Source organism: Callithrix jacchus, chromosome 6 (assembly GCF_049354715.1).
Source record: "Callithrix jacchus isolate 240 chromosome 6, calJac240_pri, whole genome shotgun sequence".
Taxonomy (NCBI): Eukaryota; Metazoa; Chordata; class Mammalia; order Primates; family Cebidae; genus Callithrix; species Callithrix jacchus.
Window position 1 is genome coordinate 69,534,897 of NC_133507.1, and position 26,512 is coordinate 69,561,408.

General features: G+C 38.2%; 1 protein-coding gene across 20 annotated transcripts in view; it reads left to right on the top strand.

Moving 5' to 3' along the window:
* Window positions 1-26,512, top strand: part of RBMS1 (RNA binding motif single stranded interacting protein 1) — a 215,968-nt gene that overhangs the window by 168,305 nt on the left and 21,151 nt on the right. For all 20 annotated transcript variants that reach the window (XM_017973441.4, XM_017973442.4, XM_017973436.4 and 17 more), the window contains 4 exons: window positions 1,077-1,135; window positions 6,041-6,132; window positions 15,704-15,861; window positions 18,462-18,541. In XM_017973441.4, the coding sequence (XP_017828930.1) occupies window positions 1,077-1,135; window positions 6,041-6,132; window positions 15,704-15,861; window positions 18,462-18,541 (389 nt within the window). The remainder of the gene's footprint in view (window positions 1-1,076; window positions 1,136-6,040; window positions 6,133-15,703; window positions 15,862-18,461; window positions 18,542-26,512) is intronic.

Here is a 26,512-nt window from a genome sequence, read left to right on the forward strand (position 1 = left end):
GGGGTTTCGCCATGTTGTCCAGGCTGGTCTCAAACTCCTGGCCACAACTGATCTACCCACCTTGGCCTCCGAAAGTTCTGGAATTACAGGTGTGAGCCACTGTACCCGTCCTTACTTTGATTTTTAAGAAAATTTTTTAAAAGTTATCTTTCAAAATTTTTTGCCCTCAATTTTTAGAAGGCAAGCATAGATAACAGCGCTTTTCCTTCTGAAATAGTCACTGTGGAGAGAGGGTGGGTTTGGTTCATATTTACATTACACTGTCACTTCATTTTCAGTAGCAGTGTGCTAAATTGTAATGTTCTTTGTTTTTCCTATATTCCCCAGCATCTGTGGCATATAAAGGAATTTAAACATATTTCTCATAGAAACCTCATAAATTAATGATTAATCCCTGATTGATTCTTATGTCCTTCACTATATTCTTGATTGTCCATTTCTTAGACACATACACATGCACACAAGTTAGTGAGTATACTGTATAATTATTAACGAGTTAGAAGTGGTGTAAATAAGTGTTTTTATGAACAGTTATAAAAGTCGTCAGTAAAAAGGATCTGTTTGATACCATTAGGTGTGTTATACAAAAGTATGCATGCACATTCGCCCTTCTGTGGAAGTATGGAGCCTTGCAGTGCTGTCCACAGAACAGAATGAACAGAATAATGCAAGCAGCTTTACCGTTTACTATTTCATAAAAGCCCTGCGGGTCATAGCATGGTACTTTCCTGTGAGAATTCTGTAGCCGTGTGTTGGGCTTTGTGTTTTACCACAGACGTACTGTTATTAGAAGAAAATATTTTGTATACAGCTCACGTCCCATATTTCTGCCCTAAGATTGTCAGGTAAGTACCTGATTCTTCAAAGTTGAACTTCAAACTGGAATCCCTCAATTTAAACGAGAGGCCTAGCCATTCCCTTTTTTTAGTTTTGAGTTTAGAATTCTCATTTCCTGTCTCTTAGTAAAGAACATTTTGTACTATAAAGTTTGCAGATGTTTGAAAAGGATGTGTGTTCTTTGGATTTAGGCATTAATAAGGGTTCCTTATAACTTCTTTCTCTTTTCTTTTTTCCAGATATGGGAAAATAGTCTCCACAAAGGCAATATTGGATAAGACAACGAACAAATGCAAAGGTATGTTTTCTTGGCTGGTTATTTGGTAAATGATAACTTTAGAAAAATGATGGAATTAAATTCCTGATCTTTGGTTTCAGAACCACCTCCATTTTCTTAGAAACTAGATCTTATATATCACCCAGTTTCTGTCTTGCACAGTGTCAGCATATTGCTTATGTTTGTCCCTGGTTAGGTTTTGGCTAGAAACCGAACAGCAGCTAGCAGTTTGCCAGAATTCCAGATTTGACGCCAGTAGAGTTAACATGCAAAATACTGGTTGGCATTTAGCCCTTGCTTTTAAAAGGGGAGTAGAGTTAGAAAATAGCTTTCTTTCCTGAGCCTGAGGAGATTAGAGCTGCTTACTGAAAACCACTGGACTGTACTAAAGAACTGAAAAGATTACATATTGTGCAAATTGGCTCTATTAATTAGAATAGAGTAGTTTTAAGCAGTACTTAATTACATGTTTCAATACTCCCAATTGTTCTCTGCTGAATGCCTGTTGACAATATTGGCAGCGGGGAGGAGAGAACCATTTTCACTGACCAAATTGTAATAGGCAAGGGAGGTCATGCACCCCTTTGAAATATGCTGCTGCATTAATTTGATGCACTGACCTTCAGTTTTCCATGTAATTAGGATGAGCTCATCCAGCCCCATGAGCTGGAAGAGGAGGCGTCTACAGTAGGCAGCCCTGATGCTCTGTGGTTCTGACTTCTAATGATCCAGCATCTTAACAATAGCCATGTGATTTCTAGGAAAAGGGAAGAATAGAGTCAGCTGACTTTGAATCTAACTACTGACCCCTTGAATTGAAATAAGTTGACAGGAATAGGCAGAGAAGGCAAATCTCCTCATTAATTAGACCCCATTTTTTTAAGTAGTAGTGACAGGGCAGTGGCTTAGCGCAATCTGAAAAAGGCAGAGAACATAAATGAACCCTATGGTAGAGGCCTCTCCTTATAAGCCAAGCATTTCCTTTAATCTGAACTTGAAGTGGTTCATTGTATTTCTGTCTCTTCTTCAAAGTGTCTAAATGTAAAGGAGCTATTGTGGCAAATAGCTAAGCCCATGTTTTATCAATATGGTGCATTAAGACAGTTTTGCCTTGGGACAGTGAATAGAATGTGCTTTATATAGAGTGGTACCCAATAAATATTTTAAATGAATTAAACTAGGGAGAGTCAAATTGTAGACTGACATGCATATACTTAGTTTCCAAGATTAGTCTTATTTAGTATTTATAAATGATTTGGGAGAGCTGAGACACAAGAAAAAAATCTTTTGGTTTTATAAAGAAAAATAGGCCCTTACAGACATAAAAACAGGAAGCAGATCACCAACATTACTTTCAAACAAGAGAGAAATCAGAGTAGCCAAGTGGTTTTAGCCATACTTAACCTCCCCTCTTTTCCTTCCCCACCCCAAAATAAATCTTATATGTCAACTCAGTGTGTTGAAAAGCAGAGATGTCCTAATTAAGTAAAAGAAAGGATCCAGAGGTTAAATTCTTCACCACACCCCTGAACTAAAAACCATGCTATTTTACACTCTGCTTCAAAGCAATCTATTATATAGAAGCCAAAATTCCTCCAAGTGCTCCACATGATCTAGAAAAGATATGGGTAAAAATAAACTAATGCTAAATCTAACATGTTGTCATAATGCAAACCCTTAACATTTGTTAAGGGTCCACAGTGGAGAAATTTATGGACTTCTAACTAAGGGTAGGACTAATTCAGAACTGATGTTAGATACAAGAAGTCTCCTGGAGACCTTCCTTTAAAGTGGTTCTTAGGAGTCACTGCTTTTGGGTATGGGGGCAGTAATACAAACCTCCCAGGGCTCTCTGCCTTACGTGAGCCTCCCAGCAATAGGTGTCAACAGATATCTGGTGGGTTGAGGGGGCGGTGAGTGAGTGAGTGGAGAGGGTAAGAGTGGGTTTATAAAATCCTAGAAGCGAGAAAAAAGTAATTTCAGGACAAATGAGAAGAAATAACACTTAACTTAGCTCATAATAAAGTTAGATAACATGTTACCCAAGATAACTTGACATGATAGATAGATAGATAGATAGATAGATAGATAGATAGATAGATAGGTAGGCATAAAGATGATTGATAAATTAATATAAATAAATGCATAAAACATTATAGAATATTAATATAAATGAAAGCTACTTGTGTTATATACTAATTTTTTAAATTAAACAGATCAAAGAACCTTATATATGGGAATGAGAAGTCTTACAGGGTTATAGAACATCTTTTGCCACAAAACGTATTTTCAGAACCTGTATTCTCAAGAGAATTTATCTAAAGGAAACATTAGACAGGATAACATTTTCCTAAGTTGTTAAATTTTAAAATTCACAATTCAGTTGCTGTTTTACATTTTAATTTTTAATCAAAGTTTAGCCAACAAAAGGCATTTATAGGCTCTCCAGTACTGGTAAATGTGGCAGTTCAGGACCAAAAAAAAGCTCACAGAAGATTGGTTATGAAATTGATTGATTAATTATTTATACTTACAGAAGTACATGTAAGACCAGAACACTTAACACACATGAGCAAAAATAGTTTCAGGATGAATTAGACCAACAGGAAAAATAAGGGTAAAAGTGGGCAGCTTTAAGTTATTACCAAATCAGGCCCTGTGTTTCCTAGTGGCCAAGGCGAAAATAGAACACATAGCTCTTCCCATGATTCAGTCATCACAATGTTAGAGAAAAACACAGGAAGCAAGAGTAACGTAACTATTCCTGGTCCTGAAATCTGAGAGGAATTCTCCTGGAAGCCTCAGTGAGAGGGCACCATGTTACTTAGTGAACCCTGCCTTCAAAAACATCTTTACATCTATTTATATAATCAAATCCATAGAGCCTGCATAACTTAAATTTTATATAGTCTTCTATTTACTTGAAAGTAATACAGGTAGAAAACATGAAAGCGCACAAGGTTTCATACTTAACTATTATGTTTGTTTTCAGCAAATGGTTATGAAACAGCCCTAGTGTAGTAGGCATTGGGAAAGGCCAGAAAAGGATGTGAAAAGTTAACTAAAATACAAGCATTATGGATTTCTCTATAAGAAAATAATAGATAAAAGAATGCTCATATTACCCGAGTAGATAGTAAATTCAAATATAATAACATCAAAATTGAGATCTGTCTATTGTAATTTGTTGACAATAGCAACATTGAAGGAAAAATCTTAAATATCCATCAGTAAAAGGTGTATCTTTTTCATCGTAGCTGGGTGCTCATTTATGACTCACTGAAACTGTATGTGAGAGAGAGAGTATGTGCATGTATGTGCGTGTGTGTGTGTATCCACAGAGCGTTGTTGCATGTTAGCATGGACAACAGATGTCTTAAAAAAACATCCAAGATAGGTTTAACCTAGTTGATAACCTGGCAGTTGAGTAGCATTCTCTGTTTTACCTAGATCAACCTCTTCCTTTTGCTTTCCAAACTGGCTTCTTCTCTACTGTCTAAATCAAATTAAGCCTTGTTTCAGCCCAATGCCAAGTTAATATAAGGAAGCTGCTGCTTGTTTCAGCGTTAACGTTCATCTCTCCTGAAACATCTATTCCTGTAGTCAATAGTCTGCTCCATCTCATTATAACTTATTTCGTTACCAGGCAATATTTTTGGTACTAATACTGTAAAACTGACTTTGTTTTGTGTCTGAGCTTTCTGTTTGACTTTATTGATATTGACTTTGACACTAGATCATACTATCTAAATTATTACTACTTTATAATATTCCTGTAAGTAAATGATAGGGCTGGCTCCTCTTCTAAACAACCTTGCAATGTCACTTTTTTTTTTTTTAAATATTCTTACTCATTTAAAATTAGTTTGAGTTCCAAGAAAGGTCCTGGTATTTTGCCTGGTACCTTGTTTCTTTAGTGTATTAAATATAACTTGACCCTTTTCTCAATAACTTAACAATTATCACAGAGGAAAGTCTGTGATTCCCTATTTTGATCCAGTGATACTCCTGGGATCTGTTGAGATTCATGAAGCTATTAGTGCTTAGGCTGTGTTAAGTCCTATTCTTTGCCTAGTTTTTCTCTTTTATTGCTTGTTAGTAGTTTTCTCTGCTAGACATCATTCATATACTTATGAAGGCAGATGACCAGCACATTAAAAATGTTTATGAAGCTATGGATAAAGAAACGTTGAACCAGAGTCTCTAGGAGGTTATGTGTTTTTTTGTTATGTTTTGTATTTAAACTTTAATAATGTGAACTGCCGAAATGTATTTTGGTGTCTTGAGGCATTTTTCCTAGCTCTTCTTTATTTTGAAAGGGTGTGATGAGCTGTATTTTAAGAAAATAAGTATGATGTCTTTAACCAAGTCCTAAAATTTTGATTATTTTATGTTTGGGGTGTCTAATAGTTGTACTTACTCTAATTTTCATAGATTATATTTGCAGCATCTAAAAGTTGTACTTATTCTAATTTTTAAAAGTTTACTAAATAAGCATAATTTTTGTTTCTGTCATTTGTAAACTCTGTAGGATGGCTCCGTCTTTCTTACTGAATCATTAAAATGCTGTTTCTCTGAAGTTGATTTTTTTTTCTTCCTTTTTTAAAAATTTCTTTTTTTTTAACCTTGGTTGGCAATTTAGATGTCATTTTTTTTCCCAGTAACTACAGGATATCTATGACCTTGAGTAGGGAAACACTGGTTCTTTAGCCCCCGACTCCCTCGGAAGGGAGGCTTGTCTGGCTGGTGATAGATGACAGGGAAGAAGAGCCCAGGAGGCCGCTGCCCTGCAGCTGCTAATGCCTGAGCTCCCTCAGGACATTTTCATCTCTCTTGCCTGCACCAGAAACAAAGTAGAGCCATTCATTTACCCTTTACCTAACCACAGAATAATAACTTAAATACTAAGTGTGTTTTGCATTTCAGGTTACGGTTTTGTGGACTTTGACAGCCCTGCCGCAGCTCAAAAAGCTGTGTCTGCCCTGAAGGCCAGTGGGGTTCAAGCTCAAATGGCAAAGGTGAGTTGAGAGCCGGCAATGGCTTCTCTGTTCCACAGCTTTGGTTGTGAAGCCTGACAGGTCTGCTTTTTCTGTCGCATCCTTATTCTCTCTCCTTCATCCCACTCAGCACAGCTCCTTCTGGACACTTGTCCTATGCCTCCGCAGCCTCTACAGTCACTATTGTGCAGAGGACTGTTCTTCATAACTTAACCCATGGAGGAGGATTTATAAATATATAAAATTTACATAGTAAATTATGTAACCCCATAAGTAAATTGAGAAATAGCAGATTTTCTCAGATAATCAGGTATTTGTGAGTCTTTAAGATCTGTCCTGTTTAAAAAAAAAAATTAAATGTCAATGCTTAAGAAATGTATACACTTCTAGACATGTTTCAAAAGATAATTGTGTATAGCATGTTCCATTTCAAAACTATATATAACTGGTGCATTATACAACTATTAAAACAAGTAGTTTTAACACAAATGTAAGTTACAGATGCTAGTTTTTTGTACAGTAATGAGACATTTTTAGATATTGATTATTGATGAGATATAAATCTACTTTTTAGTAGTTCTATAATGACTTTATTCAAGACTTATTTCTAATGAACTTTTAGCATATTTTAGATGACCAATATTGTTGAAAATGTCTTCAGGTGAGGAATATACCTGAATGTTAGGGGAGTATAAAATGGGAGACCATGTTTCATGCTTAATATGTATTTTAGCACAGCACACATGGATATTAGTTATGATAAGATACATTTTCCTTGAAAACTTTCATGTTATGGTAGTTTCCCTCTACAGTTTTGACTTAGAATATCACAGTTTCTGAATGTAAATGGAGTTGACCAGCCAGTCATTGTGGCTTTCTCTTTGCATTAGGTTTGTCCTGAAAGTTAAAGATGCTCAGTCCCTCTTCCAAAAGTAATGATGCCTTAGATAGACTTGATGGCCTTGAAGAAGCTGGCTTTACATGATCTAAATCCCTAGTTCAGGTGCAGTCATAATTCTAAAGCTTGAGGGACCTTAGATTGTCTGGTGCATCCACCCCCAACCCCACTTTCAAATGGGCATGGCCTTTTTATTAAGAAGAGCTAAGGCTCAAAGAGGAGAGTCACCCTTGGAATGGCATGCATCTCTTAAGTGTTTATATTCTATAATATAGGTTCCATTATCCACCAAACACATTTAGGAGTCTCTGTTGAATAAACTGATATTTATGTCCCAGTCTTTATTATCCAAATGTAAGTTTGGGTTACATCCTATACCTACTTCGTACAGTGCAGTTATTAAGACATCTGTGTAATTATGTAATAAAAATTTGAGTCCTTCAGTTGCTACAGAAAATATTTTCAAGCCTGAAACTCAGCAGTTTGATATTTTGAGTATTCTTTTTAAAAAAGCAATACTTCTATATTATCTGGCTTCTTGAAGTAAAGAGGAAAGTAATTTTATACTACTATCTTCTGCTACATCTGAATGGTAGTATGGAAGTAGACATTGCCATTTAATATTTTTAAAACTTTACATTGAGTTGACTTACTTAAGATTTTCTTAAACTCCAAAGTAAGAAGTTAAAATAAACAGAAACTATATGTATGTGTGTGTGTAAATAAACAGAAACTGTATGTATGTGTGTATATACGTGTGTGTGTGTGTGTGTGTGTGTGTCACACTTTTTTTTTTTTTTTTGAGACAGGCTGGAGTGCAGTAGCACAATCTTGGCTGGAGTGCAGTAGCACAATCTTCGCTGGAGTGCAGTAGCACAATCTTGGTTCATTGCAACCTCCTCCCACCAGGTTCAAGCAATTCTCCTGCCTCAGACTCCCAAATAGCTGAGACTTCAGGCACCTGTCACCACACCCAGATAATTTTTGTATTTTTAGTAAAGGCAAGGTTTCGCCATATTGGTTAGGCTGGTGTCGAACTCCTGGCCTCAAATGTTCCACCTGCCTCAGCCTCCTAAAGTTCTGGGATTACAGGCATGAGCCACTGCACCTTGCCTCAGTAAATATTGAGCACCATGATTTTCAGATTGTTTGACCATCATTTAGAGCTTCCCTCTGACATTATTGAAAGACAGTGATTATGAGGTTTTAAATATGTTTTTTGTGACTATATGATACCTGTGTTGCATAATGATTTGCAGAATGTTTAATCTGGTTCTGTAAACAATGGGTACCCAGGTGCTGTATAAGCAAGACTCTTAGGGCACACTCATAAAATAACTTTCTTCTTTTCCTCCACTGCTCATTTATTAATAATGCACTCACTAAAGCTCCTTGCTTTTGGATAAAATCCTGGGCAAGTCTCACTTCTCCAGACACTGTCATTATTTCAAGAAGTTCCCCCAGCTTCTTTTGTTTCAGGTGTTTCTTGTTGATTTTTTTTTGTTTTCAGTAGAATGCCTCAATTTTTCATAGCCAAACTCCATAAAGCATACATACGTTTCAATACATTTTCAATCATTTCTGTCTATATTTACATTGTCCAACCTCAGTACAATACTTTTAACAAGACATATGTGAACAGTCTCAAGTTGCTTAGCAAATACAGTTTGTAGAATGTCAGACTCGTGTAGATGTTTTTAAAACTGCTGAGAGTCAATATAAGGGATGTGTGTCTTGGATATTGTTGGTGCTGAGAGAGAGATCATAGACTGAAAAGCAATTGTTGGCTGACAACCATATTGATTATTTGGTGATCAGGAAGCCGTGTCTCCATCCCAACAGAACCATTTGTTATATGTATGCGCACACACAAAGAGACAGATGTAATGACTGTATTTAGTTGCATTGTAGGGAATTATAGAAAAATAGGAAAACAAAATAGTTACATTTTAGACAACTTGGTTGAGGATTATGACTGATGTGTAATACATTATAAATTTTCCCTATTTGACATAAAGTAAAATAGACTCTCAGTTATCATTTTGATGCTGAATTTCTCATTTTCAGGAACAGATTATGATGTTAAGTATGTGATGCTTATAATTTAATACTCCAATACTGTTTATTTGACAAAAATTTTGAGTATCATGTAGTAAATCTTCAGCTGAAGCTTCTCCCTTCCCTGGATTAGGTCTGCGCCAAGTAGCAAGTTTATAGTGAGATGAGCACACGATTAATTTCTTTCCTATTTCAAAAGTTTGTTTTTCCCACTCTTCCTTCAGCTCACTAGCCGTGGCTTCATTTAACCCCTGCAGGGTTGGTGTGCTGGAAATGGATGACCTGACAAAGAGGTCATCTGATGTTGATTTTAGCCAGGCAGCATGCTGATGCTTTCTCTCATGGAATGCTTTGGTTTTCTGAGATCTTTAACCAACTCCATCCCCACTTCCCCAGATAGATCTTTGTCCTAAAGCTCCTTGAAGTGAAAGAATACATGTCCTCAGGTTGACATGCTCAGCTCCTGATAATCTGATGGTCTATCTTCAGCCTCTTTCTGCTGGGATTTCTTTGCCCCTCAAAGCAGCCTTCTTAGGAGGATCTAACACAACCCTGGGCCATCTCTGTGTGGCCCACATCTGATGTACCTTTGCTAGTCATCGCTAAGAGAGAGTTACTTCCCAGTCACACTTGTCGGCCCTTCAGCCTTTCTCCTTGAAGATCCTTAGATTTTAAGTTGGACATCAGTCTGTTGTAGCCACTCAGCTTCTTGAAACTCAAATTAAGCTCCCTGAGTGGTTGCCCCTCTTGCTTGACTGACAGTAAGAGGAAAGTGGTTCAGTTGTTGAGACTTGGAACACCTCAGCATTTCCCTACCAATAAATGCTCACTCTCAGTCTCTCCAGTTTCTTACACACAGATAGGAGGTGGGTGGTCAGTTAAGTGTCCCAAACCAGTTCTCAGCCAGTTCCTTGTAGGCTATCTTTAGGTGGTCTAGTTTCTCACTCTGGAATATTGGAGCCTGACACTCAGTGTTTTGTGGTCTCTGCTGAAACAGAATTAAAAAGGGTTGTATTTTAGCAAAACCTAAAATGCAATTAAAGAAAAAAAAAAAAGAATGTAGAGGCTTCATTCATAGTGGCCCCTGAACACTTACCTAGGAATCAGTTCCAATGCCTGTAATATTAAGCAGCATAGAATATTAAATATACACTGTTTTGAAGAAGGCTTTATAATGCATTTATTCAAAACTGGACTGGGTATGGATTGGCACTATATGTTGTGTCTACAGTGCTCTTCAAGTAGTAGCTTTTCCCTAAGTTGAAAATGAGCACTGTTCAAAGACCTCTTTAGGAAGCTTGATATTATGAATTGGCCAGGGAAAAGGACCCCTTCCTCCATCATCTGTGGTGAGGACAAGTATTCAGGTTCAGAGTTACTGACCAGGTGCCAATATTCTGCATATTGTGAATTTCTTTAGGTCTCTGTAGAATGACTGGAAACTCCTAGACCTGATTTCTTTTTTATTATATCATTAAAGTTACAAAAGATATTTTAAATGTCAGTGGGTTTATTGTTCTATATAGCATAGAACCATGAGTCTGAGTATCTAGACCTGACTTAGCCCCTTTATGCTGTCTGGATAAAGGAGCACCTGCCACACATTCTTTCAGGGAGACAGATTTTTTTGTTTTGTTTTTTGAGACAAGATCTAGCTCTGTCACCCAGGCTGTAGTGCAGTGGGGTGATCTTGGCTAACTGCAACCTGCGCCTCCCAGTTTCAAGTGATCCTCCTACCCTCAGATTTCTGAGTAGCTGGGACTACAGGCACATACCACCACACCTGGCTAATTTTTGTATTTTTTGCAGAGACCAGGTTTGCCATGTTGCCAGGCTGGTCTTGAACTCATGAGGTCAAGCAGACCACCTGCCTGGGCCTCCCAAAGTGCTGGGATTATAAGCATGAGCCACCACACCCAGTGGGGAGATGATTTTTAAAAGGAATTTTAGTCCATCTCCTGTGCTTGGATGATAGGGAGGGAACCCATCACTTTCCACTTTCCTCTAGTGAACTAATCAGTATACTAGAATGTGCCAAAAACTCGTATTTCCATATGCCTTTCACTAGAGGAAAGTGGAAAGTGATGGGTCCCCTCCCTATCATCCTTACATAATCAGAAAAAAAAAAAAAGGGCAATCACTTAGAGGATAGGTGCAGAAATATAATATTGTTTGAAATACTGGCTACCTGAGTTGAAAAAGAACCCCACAAATATTTAAAACTAAATTGCAAAACTGCAAATTGTGAGCATTAGAGACCAGTGATTGTTTTTTATTCGTGTTTTAGTTTTCAGTGCTTTGCTTGGTACCTGCCATATGGTAGGTTTTAAGTATTTGTTTAATTGATGATCAAAGAAATTAATTGAGAAAATAACTTTTTTCTAAGTTTGGGCAGCTATTGAGTATTAAGAAAGGGACAGTTAAAAATTATACCCATCTAGTACGCTGATGAAACTTAACCAACAGTAATGGCCTTGGGCCTTTTGGAAAACCTGTTTATGTTAAACTAGGCAAATGTTACAAATGTGTGCATCTTTCAAATAGACGACTCAGATTATATAAAAAGAAAAGAAACGCAGATAATGAGCTACAAAGACAGAGAAACAGAAATCTCAAATGGGGATTGTTTATATCTATTGACATAGTGACTTCTGTAGGTCATTCAGTTCCTCCTTTGGCCTAACAAGCGTCAGCAGATCCTCGTATGTTGTTTGGCTTTTAGGAAGTTTACACATTTTTTTCAATAAATAGGCGGTCAAACAAGCAGGAATGCAGTCCCCCCTCCATGCAGAGCTCCACCATACTCTGAGCAATTTGCAGTCACATGCCAGTGAGTGGCTATCTGCTGGTTGGTAAACCTATTCTGTACAGGAGAAGTCAGGTGTCTGCTCTTTCTGCCAAGTCCCCATTCTTGCATTTTAGGAACCATACCACATGTATGGGGAGGTTTTTGTTAATTTCTTTCGAATGATGACTGAGTGCTTTATGCTTTGTGGGACTTCTGAGCCTGGCTTTTCTACTCACGTGAACATTGGTAGCTGTTTATCCCTCTCATGGCCAATGTGGGATCTAGTTTTCTACTTGTTTTTTTTTTTTTAATTGCATTTTAGGTTTTGGGGTACATGTGAAGAACATGCAAGATTGTTGCATAGGTACACACACAGCAGTGTTATTTGCTGCCTTCCTCCCCATCACCTATATCTGGCATTTCTCCCCATGCTATGTCTCCCCAGCTCCCCACTCCCCGCTGTTTCTCCCTTCCCCCCCCAAACTTGTTAATGGAAGCCTTTGAACCCCTTCCATTCCTAGGGACAAAGGAGGCCTGTGACACCATTTTTATGTTTGGTCACCTGTAATTGAAAGAATAAGTGTTTTTTTGTTTTTTTTTTTTTTCAGACATAGCATTGTAAATAATAAACCAGTTATGGTTGTCACTGATTTTAAACATACTAAAAGTATTATATGTCCTGTTCACAGTGAATGTGTGGTTATAAGAATGCATGGACAAAAACTAAAAAGAAAGTAAAATTTAAAGAGAAAAAAAAAAACATGAGAAGAAGGTATTTAAAAAAGAAAAGAATTTCATGGACACTTTCTTATTTTGTGGCGTGTGCTGCCAGCTTGGAGTTTCTTTGGACAAAAACTAAAAAGTGAAATTTAAAAGGAAAAGAAAAAAACACCCATGAAAAGAAAGGATTTAAAAAAAAAAAAAAAGAAGAAGAATTCACACACATTTTATTATTTTGTGGCATGTGCTGCCAGCTTGGAGTTTCTTCCCATTCTTTTTTTTTTTTTTTAGTTATTACAACTTTGTGGGCAATGTGTTTGCAAGGTATGTTGACCATTTGAAAAGAAATGTAAATAATGTTAGCCCTAAGGATCATCCCAAATGAAATTAGGTTTTTAACTGACAGGGCTGTGGCTACTGAAAACAAATGCATTAACATGATAGAAAATAATTACCTGCATTAGTCTACACTGTTTCACTATATCAAAGCGTGGGTTAAGAGCACAGTTTCTTTCTGGATTCTGATTTTTTAGCACTTTTTAATATTATTTCCTCATCAGTATACTTTCAAGTTGAATCAAAAATTTAAAGCATGTGTAATATTTTAAATAATATTTTAATAACAGAAGCAACTGAAACACAGATTTAGTGCCTACATTGTCGATCCCCTTCTAAAAATTCTTCACACATAATAAATTCTCCTGTGAACATTCTTAAATATGACATTTAGATTTTCCTAATTGTAATTTTAAAAGAAAGTTCACTCCATATATATATATATGTGTTTGTGTATGTGTGTGTGTGTGTGTGTGTGTGTGTGTGTGTGTAAAGAGAGAAAGAGAGACAGAGAAATAGTCTTATTCTATTACCCAGGCTGGAGTGCAGTAGTGTGATCACAACTCACTCCAACCTTGAACTCCAGGGCTCAACCAATCCTCCTGCCTCAGCCTCCCAAATAACTAGGACTACAGGTGTGTACCACTACACCTGGTTAATTTTTTTTTTTTTTTAAAGAGATGAGATCTCACTGTGTTGCCTAGGCTGGTCTCAAACTCCTGGTCCCAAGCAATCCTCACACCTTGGCTTATACTGGGATTTACAAGCATGAGCCATTGTGCCTAGCCTCACAATATTTTGATACGTGTTTCTTCTGTAACATTTTTTATACCACATCTCTGTCCAAAGGGTGTCTTAGTGCCCTTCAATTAAGGGTCCCTATCTTTATTAAAAGATAGAACCTAAAATCAAATCTAAGATGGGTTTGATCATATCATTCCCCTGCTTCCATGCCTCTGAAATCTCCTTATTTTTCAAGATGTAGCTTTCAGACTGCAGTTTCTCCTCCCATTTCCCCATCACCTACCGGAGTACAATCACGTGTTGCTTAATGATGGGGATACAGTCTGGCGAATGCATTTTTAGGTGATTTTGTCATCATGTGCACATCATAGAGTACAATTAGACAAACCCAGATGGTGTAGCCTGCTCTCCACCCAGGCTATGTGGTATAGCCTCTTGCTCTTAGGCTACTATCCTGTACAACCTCTTACCGTTCTGAATGCTGTCAGCAGTTACAATATAATAATAAATATTTGTGTATCTAAACATAGAAAAGGTACAGTAAAAATATGGTATAAAAGATAAAAATGGTGCACCCTTATAGGGCACTTACCATGTCTGGAGCTTAGAGGACTGGAGGTTGTTCTGGGTGAGTCAGTGAGTGAGTGATGAGTGAATGGGAAGGCATAGGACATTATACTGCTGTAGACTTTATAAACACTGTACACTTAGACTGCATTAAATTTATTTTTAAAAATTTATTTCTTTAATAAACTGGCTTATTTTAATTTTTTTTACTTTATAAACTTTTAAATTTAACTTCTTGATTTTTTAATACTTAGCTTAAAATACATTGTACAACTGTACAAAAAAATATTTTCTTTATACCTCTATTCTATAAGCATTTTTCTATTTTAGAATGTATTATTACTTTCTAAACTTTTTTGTAAAAAATTAAGATACCAACACACACATTAGCCAGGGCTACACAGAGTCAGGATCATCAAGATATCACCAGGTGATAGGAAGTTTTCATTTCTGTTACAGGACCACCATCATATATGCCATCTGCCATTAACTGAAATGTCATTATGCAGCTCATGACTGCATGATATAACAAGATAAACATGGCTTATCTTCCTGGAGTATCAGTGTTACTTACTGGTATTAGGTCCAAAACATTGTTTCTCTATTAAGGTAAACTTAGGAAGTAGATTGCAAAATGTACATTACTTTTTTTAAAGATAAAACACAAGACTTCAAGAACATTTTTACGTAATTATTCTTGCTTTCAGCACTGCTTAAGTAGGAAACTTGAAGCAGCAGAGACTGACAAAATCAAACCTTTTAGATAGCCTTTTGCAAGCCTCTTGACTTCTGTTTGATCCATGGGTCCCAAGTCAATGCTGTGTCCTCTGAACAAAGTATTTTCTCCCCTATCTACTCTTGAGTTTAGCTTTTCCAAGAGTCTAAAATTTGCCCTACTCAGAACAGACTATTGTATATGGCTTTGTGATTTCTTGTTTTTGTTAAATTAGCTGTTTTTACTATTGGTGATCATTACTCAAAACTGGTATGAACTTTGCCATAGAGCAGAGGATGGGAATTTGGGCAGAGTCCCTGTTGGACTCTAGATGACTTGGTCCAGAATCCTTCATATATCTCTAAATTGAATTATTAGCAATAATAGCTTCCTGAGCAATAGTGTGCCTGAAATGGACTCCTAAAAATAACAGTGGAGGAGAGGTCGGTTATTTTTAGAAATACTGCAAACAGCTGAGAGTTGTGGTTCCATGAGGGCATCCACTCCAACTCAGTAGTGCCATTTTCAGATCTGCTCACAAGAGCTTGGTGGGATCATGTCTGGCCTGTACAAATTGTCCAAGCTTCAGACACTGTTTTCAAGTGTCCAGGGTGACTTTGGTGTTCTGTAGTTCCCATGGTCTTACTTAGTACTTTAAAAAGACCTGCGCAATGAAAGTAGCTAATAAAAATAGGTGTATTAACATAAATATCTCACCTTTAATTAATTATTGGAAATTAATGAACAACACTCTCTTCTCTTTTAGCAACAGGAACAAGATCCTACCAACCTGTACATTTCTAATTTGCCACTCTCCATGGATGAGCAAGAACTGGAAAATATGCTCAAACCATTTGGACAGGTTATTTCTACAAGGATACTGCGTGATTCCAGTGGTACAAGTCGTGGTGTTGGCTTTGCTAGGTAAGCCCGTTGCCCTGTCTTTATTATGTCAACAGCAATAGCTTTGCCAAGTTATCTTGGAAAATTAAAAATGACCAAGAAAAGAGAGTGTAAGCTAGGGTTATGGGAGCAGTTGCACCATGAACTTAAATTACATGTAAATTCTGGACTGCATTTTTCCAGATCTTTTGCATTGTTCATTAGAATTCATAAAGCTGAGCACACAAAATATTTGGAGCCTCATGGAAAGGAGCTATCACATGAGCAAAAAGTTCTGAATGTGTGTATATCCTTAGATCAGGATGCTTCTAACTTTTTAAAAATAGCAGTCTCCTAAATTTCATAGATAAATCTGTTTGTTTTTTCTTATTAGATGGAAATTCAATTCATCAATAAAGTAAATGAGTTAGGTTTTAAAAGAAATATTTAAAATATTCAGAAAGTAAAACAAGGACATGATACCTGTGTAACCACCACACAGATTTGACAAATATTAACATTTTATAATTTCTGTTTCAGATCTTTTTTTAAAGAAATAAAATCTAGGCCAGGCATGGTGGTTCATGCCTGTAATCCCAGCACTTTGGGAGGCCAGGCGGGCAGATTACTTGAGGTCAGGAGTTCAAAACCAGCCTGGCCAATGTGGCGAAACCCTGTCTACTAAAAATACAAAAATTAGCTGGACGTGGTGGTGGCAGGTGCCTATAATCCCAACTACTTGGGAGGCTGAGGCATGAGAATCACTTGAACCTGGGGAATGGAGGTTGTAGTGAGCCAAGATTACACCGTTGCCCTCCAGCCTGGGCAATAGAGCAAGACTTAGTCTCAAAAAAAAAAAAATAGAAAGAAAGAAAATCTGCGGCTGCACGCAGTGGGTCACGCCTATAAATCCCAACACTTGGGAGGGGGGGCCAAGGTGAGAGGATTGCTTGAGCCCAAGAGTTTGAGACCAGCTTGGGCAACATAGAAAGACCCTGACTCTACAAAAAGTTAAAAAAGTAGCCAGGAATGATGGCATATACCTGTAGTCCCAGCTACATGGGAAGCTGAGGCAGAAGGAGTGATTGAGCCCAGGAGTTGGAGGATACAGTGAGCCATGATGATGCAACGGCACTCTACCCTTGGTAACAGACCCTGTCTCTCAAAAAAAAAGTCTAGGTGTAACTAAAGTGCCCTCACTCCTTCCATCTAATTTTTATCCGTTACTCCACAGAAAAAAAGAAACTTCGGAGTAGTGGTTATTTTGGTTTCTGGTGGAAAAATAATAAATAGAGCTATGATTTTTATCAGAATTCTAATCCAAAAGCCCATGTATAAAAGCTGATTTTTATATGATGCATTAATTAGAAACATTAATACTGTGCAATAACAAATAATATGTACATATTTTAAGGTATTGACTTTGATTTTATAGGAAAAATTTCTGAGAGTTTACTTTTATACACAAATGACAATCACATGCTATATCACATGTGATATAGCAACAAAGTATTATTATTACATGTTGTTTTATATATGAGAAAATTGAGACAAGAAGGGAACTTTTCCGTTGTTACCTAACTGCCAAATGATGAAGCAGGGGCTAATACTTGCTTCAGCTGGATTTCAGTTCATTGCTCTGTTGGGTCAGATAATTTTATCATAAAACGAAAATATCCTACTAGTAGTAACTCACAAAGGCCAGCATTTTCAGTGCATGCTCCACTGGTTAAAATGACGCAAGTGAGTCACTGAATAGCTCAGCATTATCTTGTCACCTCTGTGGGTGTTCTGAAAACAGATCAAGTTGTATCATTTCTGTATCCAAAGACAGAATTCAATTAAATTACATTGTTTTTTGAAACTGTCACTGTTTGTTAAAACTAAGGTGTAACTCTCTGAGTAGTCTAGGAGTATAGAGCATTTTAAGTAGCTTATTCAGCGTTTCTTCCATTAAAGAAAAATAACTTGAAATAATTTAAGTTCCTAGCAATGTTTCTCAGATACTTTCAGCCACCTGTGTGTATAGAATAAGTTGTAAAGTTAGTACGACTTTACTCAGCCTTTACTCTTCCAAAGGCAAGGTGACAAAGAAGGTATACAGTTGATTTCAATAATTTAATTTTTAACCTGAAACAAATCTAAGAAACATACAGAGCACACCCTCTCATTGACACCGGTTGTTATCATGACTTTTTAGTCTGTCATTTTGTGAATTGTAACAGCAAAGACAATTTTTAAATGACTAGTATTTTAGCAAGTAGAAAATGCACTAGTATTTTAAACTGTTGTTTCTTCAATTCAGTATTATGGCTAACAAAGCTATTGTGTATTGATTTTTCAATTTTACAACAATTAGAATAAAATTATTCATTTGATATACTTGGTATTAAACATTCTCGATATAATGGAGTCTTGCTTTGCTTCAGAATATACTCTATGGTTATCGGTTATCATTTTACTATAGAAGTGCAAAAGCGACACTTAGCTAAAAGGTAGACTAAACGCTTTATCATATTCACATTTTTACTAGGTTTCATTTGCATCCAAAAAACCTATAAGACTGTTTATGCATGCACAGAACAAGATGAAAGCTAAGAGATCTTTAAATATTTATGTATTCTATTTTTATGTATAAATAGGATGGAATCAACAGAAAAATGCGAAGCTGTTATTGGTCATTTTAATGGAAAATTTATTAAGACACCACCAGGAGTTTCTGGTATGTTGTTTGTCTAAAACTTTATCAGTAGTCTTCTATATGATGTATGTATAACTTTAGCACATGTTGACTCTTCATAGAACAAAAACCCCTCATTTTGCTAAGATGCATTTTGTTGGATTTACAAATAAGACTTAAAAAATCACCTCTCCCTAGGGATTGGATGCTTAAAGATGAACGGAAGCAGTGGTAAGGAGCTGACTTGTAAGGTGTTGTGCAGTTCACTCCTCTTTTGATACAGTAGCCAGCTTCTAAGCCATCTTATCACCATCCTCAGTAACCTCCCTTCATTCAATCATATCCATTGAGCAATGTACCCTTCTATCTCAGCAGTGCTTGGACCTCAGCTCCTATGGCTTTTATGTCCACTCCACCTTAGCCACTTTCTCCCATGGTTTTACTTTGTGTTGTTATTACCAAGAATACCATACTCCTAGGTTTTTCATTCCAAGGTCATCCTTCTCATTCCACTGTTTGTTCATCCTGCTTTACCTGTTTCTCTTTCCTACTAAATCTGGCCTCCATTTTTTAGTGTTAAAATCATTTCTTAAGTGGGATTCTCCTTTTTCTTGCACCCCATCCCTTGGTTACACTAATGTCCAGGTTCAGAATGCTGAACCTCGATTAATCCTGCATAATTCACCCACACAAGTCCTGTTACATCCATGCAGCCAAAGATTGGCACCACCAATTAAATGTCTTCAGCTTGACCAGTTGCTCAGCACCACCAGTCCTCACTCGGCTTTCTTTCCCTTTCCTAGCAGCAGTTCTCACTTTCCCCAGCCTACTTGCCCCATACCTAACCCACTTCAAAGCTCTCAAGTGGATGACTTCACTTCCTTCTTGATGAATAAAATTGAGATCACCGGGTAGTAGCTCCTTCAGCTTCCTCCCAGTAAGGGGACCTACACCCACATCCAGTCTTACCACGCTCCTTTCTTAAAGTCTCAAGGACAAGGGTTTAGAAGCTGTCCTTGAGATTTCATCCCATTGAGACATTGCTCTGCCAATCATTACCTCCCTCTCCTGTAATTTCAGTCTCTGTCTTTTGCTTTTGTTCATTTGTTTTTCAGCAAAGCCAAGAAATTGGATTTTCAGTTACTGAAGTAACAGATACATAGCAAGACTAATTGGTGAGGAGATGGGGGGAAATGTGCAAACAAGTAATACTGGGAACAAAACTTGTGAACATAACTACAATAGACGTTTTTTAAATCCCAGGATTCGGGGAACAAAAACTATGACTACTTCATGCCAAAAATATTCAAGAAGATAGCCATTTGTGTTTGAAATCATTCAAGTCTTTGCAATCTAGAAACTAAACTAAGCACTCCGGTTCTTTAGAACACCTCATGTCAACACTTTTGAAGTTTAGTCTTCACTTCCTTACTTCCCATTTATGCCTCAGCTTTCTCCATTCTGACATTCCCTGGTGTGCAGTTGAAATTCCTCTTGGTAAACTTACAGTGTTAGTTTGCTAGATAGCCATAATAAAGTACGGCAAGCCAGGTGGCTTAAACAACAGAAACTTAGCATCTCAGAGTTGTGGAGGTCCGAAGTCCAAGATGAAGGTGTTAGTAGGGTTGCTTCCTTCTGAGGGCTGTGAGGGAAGGACCTGCTCCAGGCCGCTCTCCTTGGCTTGTAGATGGCTATCTTCTCCCCATATTTCCTCACAGCACCTTCTCTCTTTGTGCATCTGTCTCTGTGCCTAGATTTCCGTTTCTTAGGAAGACCCTAGCCATCTTTGATGAAGCCACCCCGCCGACCCCTGTGATCTCACTTTAACTTTGATGACCCTGTCTGTAAGTAAGATCACATTCTGAGGGCTCGGTGTTCAACCTGTAACTCTTACTTCTTGATTGCCCCATCTGGAGAATTTCCCCTTTTTTTTATCCTGTGTCTGTCTGCTGTATGTATTTGGGACTGCTGGTCCCTCACTCATCCGTGAAATGTGTCCTCCCTTGGCTTATTTTATACCTGTCTCTGTTTTCTTCCCATCTTGTGTTGATCCCTTCTCTTTTGTAAACTTGATTCTTCTGTCTGCTCCTAATTGTTAGTGTTGCCCTGAATTCCATTTTTGGCTCAGGATTCTGATAATTTTATCTACTCTCAAGGTTTTAACTACTACTTACATTCATAGTCACTGACTCTCATTTATCTCTCATCCTGGCTGTTCCCCTGAGTTTCAGACTGCCTGGCCTCAGTTACCTTACATTCATCTTCTCCAAAACTGCCTAAGTCCCCTTACCTCACTTGCCATCTAATTCTGCTCTTCCTCCTATTTTCCTGCTCTCAGTTAGTAGAACCAGTATCTACCCAGACACCCAAGCCAGAAACTTAGGACTGGACTTCACCACCTCCTCTGTCCTTTGTAGCTCACATACAAATAATCATTCAATTCCCTAAATTTTTCTTCCTGATTATTTCTAGAACCTACCCTCTCCCTCTAGTGCTCCTATCATTGCCTAGTTTAATTTCGGATCATCTCTCATCTGTGCTATTGCATCAGCCTCCTCATTCCCTGCCCTATCTCATCTTACCTCTCTAAGATATTCTCCCTGACTGTAGCCAGAGAGATTTAGATAAAATATACACCTCCATGTCACTTTATTGTTAAAAATCCACCCCCTCTCAGGAGGAAAAACCGAGGTTTTTTGGAATGACATGGAAGGCCAAAGGTGAATGGAGTCCTTGCCTACTTCTGCAGTCCTGTCTCCCTCCATCCTCTGTCTTCCTGCTTATCCTCCTCCAATACTGAACTACAAACAGTATCCCCAACCCACTGTGCTGCATCATTTCTCTGGGCTTTCTGAACTCTCATGGTATCCAGTGGCCCAGATCCCTTTGGTTTCTTTTAGCCTGGCTCTCTCTTCCTCAGCCTTCAAGACTCTGCTCATGGCTTGCCTCCTCCCTGCAAGGACCTCCTCTGACCCAGTTCATCACTTCGAGGGCACCTCCCTGTAGTATGGAATTCAACGTGTTTGCATGTGTCAGTCCCACTAAACTGGAAGCTCCTTGAAGGCAGAAGCTATATCCTCAGCCTTTTATTTTCATGCCCACCACAACATTTGAGCCATACTATGCAAGAACAAATATTTATTGGTTTTGAATACATTTTACTATACTATAACACCAGGACACTACTATGTCCTTAACAAGCTAGCATATGGGAGAAATTGAAATGTCTTCGTCTTCTGATCTGATTTCCAGCCAGCCAGTAGCATGCTTCCTGCCAGAAGGGAGAAAGTTTCAAAATTTAGAAACCACATCACCTTGCTTTGAGGGGAAGGTAATAAAATTGTTAAAACAGGGAAAAAGAAAAAACAAAAGCCACATACATCTTCCTCCATTTTTCCTCCCCTGTAATTTTAGTCATAGTGTGCTTAGCTGGCATAATACATCTGTAATTCCACTTCCCAGTCTGTATCCCAGATCAGCAAGGCTTCATTGATCCTTTGGTCCACGTAAGCTAAAAGCCCCACTGTCCAGCTTCTGCCCAAGCATGCCCAAGGGTTAAAGTTGAGGTCTTACTTAGTGTCAGGTGCAGGTCTGGAGGGGGAGCCTTGAATTGCTACTCTGGCCACCTGTTTGTTGGAATCTCTTAAGTGGGTTAGCCATATCAACAAGATTTATCCCAAATACTCAGGCTGGGAGAGCAGACACTCATGCTCATCTCTGAATGGGGGAGGCATCTTTAAAATGAGCAACTGCCACAGAATCCACAAGAACTAGAAAAGAGTGCCCCATTTGCCAAAGCACAGATTTTTGCCACTTTTTCTATGCAAAAATACGTATACACTGAAGTTAATAGATTGAGTGAATTGAACCTTATTAAATAACATGAAAAACAGGTCAGGCCCAATCTTGAAAGCAAGCACAGAGGCCATAGAGAATATCTATCCCAGTTTTTCATGTGAGAGACAGCCAGGAAACATTGAGGTATTTTGAAGTTAGATTCATTCCAGCCAGAAGTCATTGAAGTGAGCAGTTTCGCCAAGGCTGTGCGTGTATAACTACTGTTTAGTACTTATTCTGCTATAGCTCCACGGTATTATCTTTAGCTAGATGACTGATGAGTACCATTAGAAATTCACTTTAATTTTCTGTATTCAGTTGCGTTTTATTTCATAGAGAAACTAATTTGTATATGCAGTTCCACAGGCTACACCTGATCTTGTAATACTAAAACCTGAGAGCACACTGCATTTGTGACTGTATCTGAAGTTGAACTGCTTACATGCACAAATTTGGAATATCAAATATAAAACCTGGAAGTACATTATTCCCAAAAACTTAATCTAGTGGAAGAGCTTCGTTGTTTTTTTTTTTTTAAGTTAGTATTGTTTTCCCATCAACATCAGTAGAGTTGAAAAAAAAAACAGAGAAAATAATGTTTTTAACTTCTGCCCAAGTAAAGACAAAAGAAATTTTGTATGTGGGAGCCTTTTGTAAACCCTACTCTGCCAGCCTCTGATGTTGAGCTCCTGTGTCCAGCTGGTGTTTTCTTGCTTCTACTGTGTCAGCCTTTGCATGAGCAGGGCGCCACATATTACTCCCTTTGAAGGGGCTGTTCCACCTCCTTGTGACCACCTGCTCATCCACCTACTTGTGACGTCTTCACTTTCTTAACTCATTCTTATGTGCAACAAGCAAAGTTTGAGAAGGAGAAACATCTAGGAAACTTTTGTTTTGATGGTGTATCAATCTAAGATAAGATCTTCCATGTTGAAGGAATGGTTTGCGAAATTAATAACAACAACAAAAGATCTTCATTTCCTTGAGAGTGAAGTAGATCTCAGGGTGTCACAGATCAAGGTTAGACAGTCTCTTTTTTTCCCTAAGAACTTTATGGTTTTATCATTTAACTGTTTTCTTTGAAGTAGGTTTCCAGACTACTGGTCACATCCATTCAAGGAGGAAAAAAAAAGCCCTAGATTTTCAAACCACATGTAAATGATCATAGGATCCTCTGCACATTTACAGCTAGTAGAGAGTAGTTTCTTCCAAGGTGTGCCAAGTTACAAATGAAGCACAAGAAACAGATGAGTTCCTTCTATATTGAGCGCATCACTGCAGGGGTTCAGTTTTTCAGTCAAGCTGTTCTCTCTGTGCTGAAGCAGCACTTAATTTTGTGCCATTTTGAATGTTTAACGTTTAATGATCTTTTGAGCATATAAATCTTGGTTGACAATTAGATTGCATGTTCTTTGCGGGTAGTAGCTGTGTTTTCTTTTTAATTTTGTGCTGGGCTCAGGGAGCTTGTGTGTCATCCTACCACCAGAAGTTACCAACGGGTTTCTAAGAGCATTTTTCATGCAGAGCTTCTCCCAAGAAACATTGCTTTTTGAGGGCCTTTTTGAGTACCACCTTTGTGCATGGGAGGCTAAATTGCCTTTAGGCATGAATTTTAAATGTATAATGCCAGACTTGGAAACACACTGTCACAGTGAATTCAGCTTTTCCCAAAAACAAGTCCCCAGCAGACCTGAAAACCCAAAAAGCATGTGAAAGAGTTTTCAACTTTTGTGGACTTATTATTTTCTTTTTTTGTATACATGCTAACTTCAGAATTCTTTTGAATACCAGTTTGTGTATTAGATACTGTTCTTTCTTCATATCCCTTAAGTGGCTACTCCATAGCATCAGTTTCTCTGTGGAGTGCATGTGATTATTATCAGTAGAACTAGATGAAAAACAAAAATATTGTCAGGCAGGGGTCAGTTGAATGAGCCTCCACTTGAATGTTTGAATAATATCGTCTCATTGTTAGGCAGACATAACATTTCATAAATACAGTCAGAAGACAGTTTATTTAATGATGCAAGTTGTTTAGCTGGCATAAGCAGAATTATCTGGGATGGTTCCTGTCAGAGTACTTGGTTTCTTGTGTGGCTGGCAGTTTGCCCATGACATTGGAGCCAAGTACAGAAAAGAAACCCACATTAGACACAATTCCCAAAAGATAGTTTCTGAAAATGAACAAACTGAACAATGAACTCATCTTAGCTGTGATACTCTTAAGGAAGTCTCTAGATGGCTAAGCAGGAGGAAGTCAGCTATGCACATGAGCCGTCACTTCTGCATCGCCTGCCCTCCTGCCAACATATTCTTTCCATACCCAGGTGGCATGGCTAGTCCCCTGTGCCAGCCATGTCCCATTCTGGTGTAGGGCATGGCACATAATATAGCACATATTTACAGTTCTCTAAAAATCTAATGTACCACATCACCATTTCTAGGGCAGTCTGCTTTCTGAAATGCTCTTTTAAAATGTTGTGCTTTCATGTCTGATGTCACCATATTTTAAAAGAGGCTTTATCTTTTCTTATAGCAGATGTTTCTTTAAATGTATATTGTAGTTTGTTGGGTGGGGGATGAATTGTTTATGCGGCCTTTCCTTCTGTCGTTCCCCACCAAATCCTGCATTTTTTTCCTGAAATATTGGAGGTGGTTGGTTGATAGTAAGTCAGATTTACCTGGGAGGTCTCCAACCAGGATGAAATAACCCATGGCTTTTTTGTGAACCGTCTAGGTGAATTCCTTAGAGGTTTTCAACAAGCACTTAATATTTGCTTGATAAAAATTCCATTATGCAGAAATACTCTGATGGCAGTTTTCCACATAATGAACATTAGAAACAAGAGATGGGAAGCCTTAGTTATCTAGAACCAGTGTCCAAATTAGGAGATGCTTTAGGCAAAAACACTGAAACACATGATCATGATTCAGTGGTTTGTCTAAAAATGCTCTTCTAGGATCTTCCTGGAAGAGAGTGCAGTCCTTGAGAAGACTAATACATATGGCATGTGAGCTGGAACTATCCTAGAGCTGAGAACAGCTCTGGAGCCCTGACTCTCTGGATAAATGCCTCCCCCACCCACTGCCACCAGCACCACCTCTCAAAGACAAAGGCTAACAGTGTGTTCGGTGCTGCAGGACACAGTATGATTTCCCATCTGTCTATCTGAAGCTCTCCATGATGTTAATGGAGTGTGAATAAGTCCCTGTGTGCTAAGGGCAGGGAGTGCCTGTTAGATTCTCAGTGTTGCGCTGTTACCATTCTGCCACATCGCTCACAGCTTCATCTTGTCACAGAGGAGCCCCAGTGAAATGCATGTGTCTGCTGGCAGACTCCCTCCAAAGACTTGAGCTTGTTTTATACATCTGCTTTCTCTGTTACTCTGACTTTTCCAATTGGGGCTTGAAAACCACTCTTGCTCGCATTTCCCAACTCTCTGTGTGTAGTGATATTATTAGGGCATTGTCCTATGCCAGGTAGCAGAAAAGATAATGTTTAGAGGGAAAATTATGACTCTAGTAAAAGGCCTGGAGATTTTTCAAAGATTTTTATTGCCCATTTTGTTCCCTTAATATTTCTCTTAAGCATTGTTACCCTGTAAAAACAGAAAATTTTGGTAGCTCTAGGACAAAAGAAATGTGCAATGTTTCTGGTACCTTCAGGACCTGCAGTCATATCTCCCTCACCCAGTACGAACAACAGAATGGATCTGAACTCACACAGCATCATGAGCTATACCCTTCAAGGGCTGTACTCTTAAAAGGAATTGTTGTTGTGACAGCCAAAGTGCTGGAACAGGCCTGGGTGGCCAGGGTGCAAGGGCAGTCTTGCAGATCCAGAACTCAAAATCATTCCTACTGAGAAGGAGACTAGTTTTTAAAAAGTGGCAAGGGCCCACAACTGGAGATGTGCCAGTGTTCTAGCCCCAGATGCTTTTGAGTGCTACACCAGGCTTATGGTGAGGCTACCTTCCAACAATTATCACCATCAATCACACACCCAGCCTACAGCCAGCCTCACAAATCAACGTTTTACACCCGTTCACTCTCAGGCTCTGCCAGTGAGGAATAAATAATGGAGTAAGATTTTATTAAAGCACAAGGCTCTTGGGTAAAAGATGTAGGTGTTACTGTGTAACAGTTTTCTAAAAGGCATTCACCAGTAACTTCATC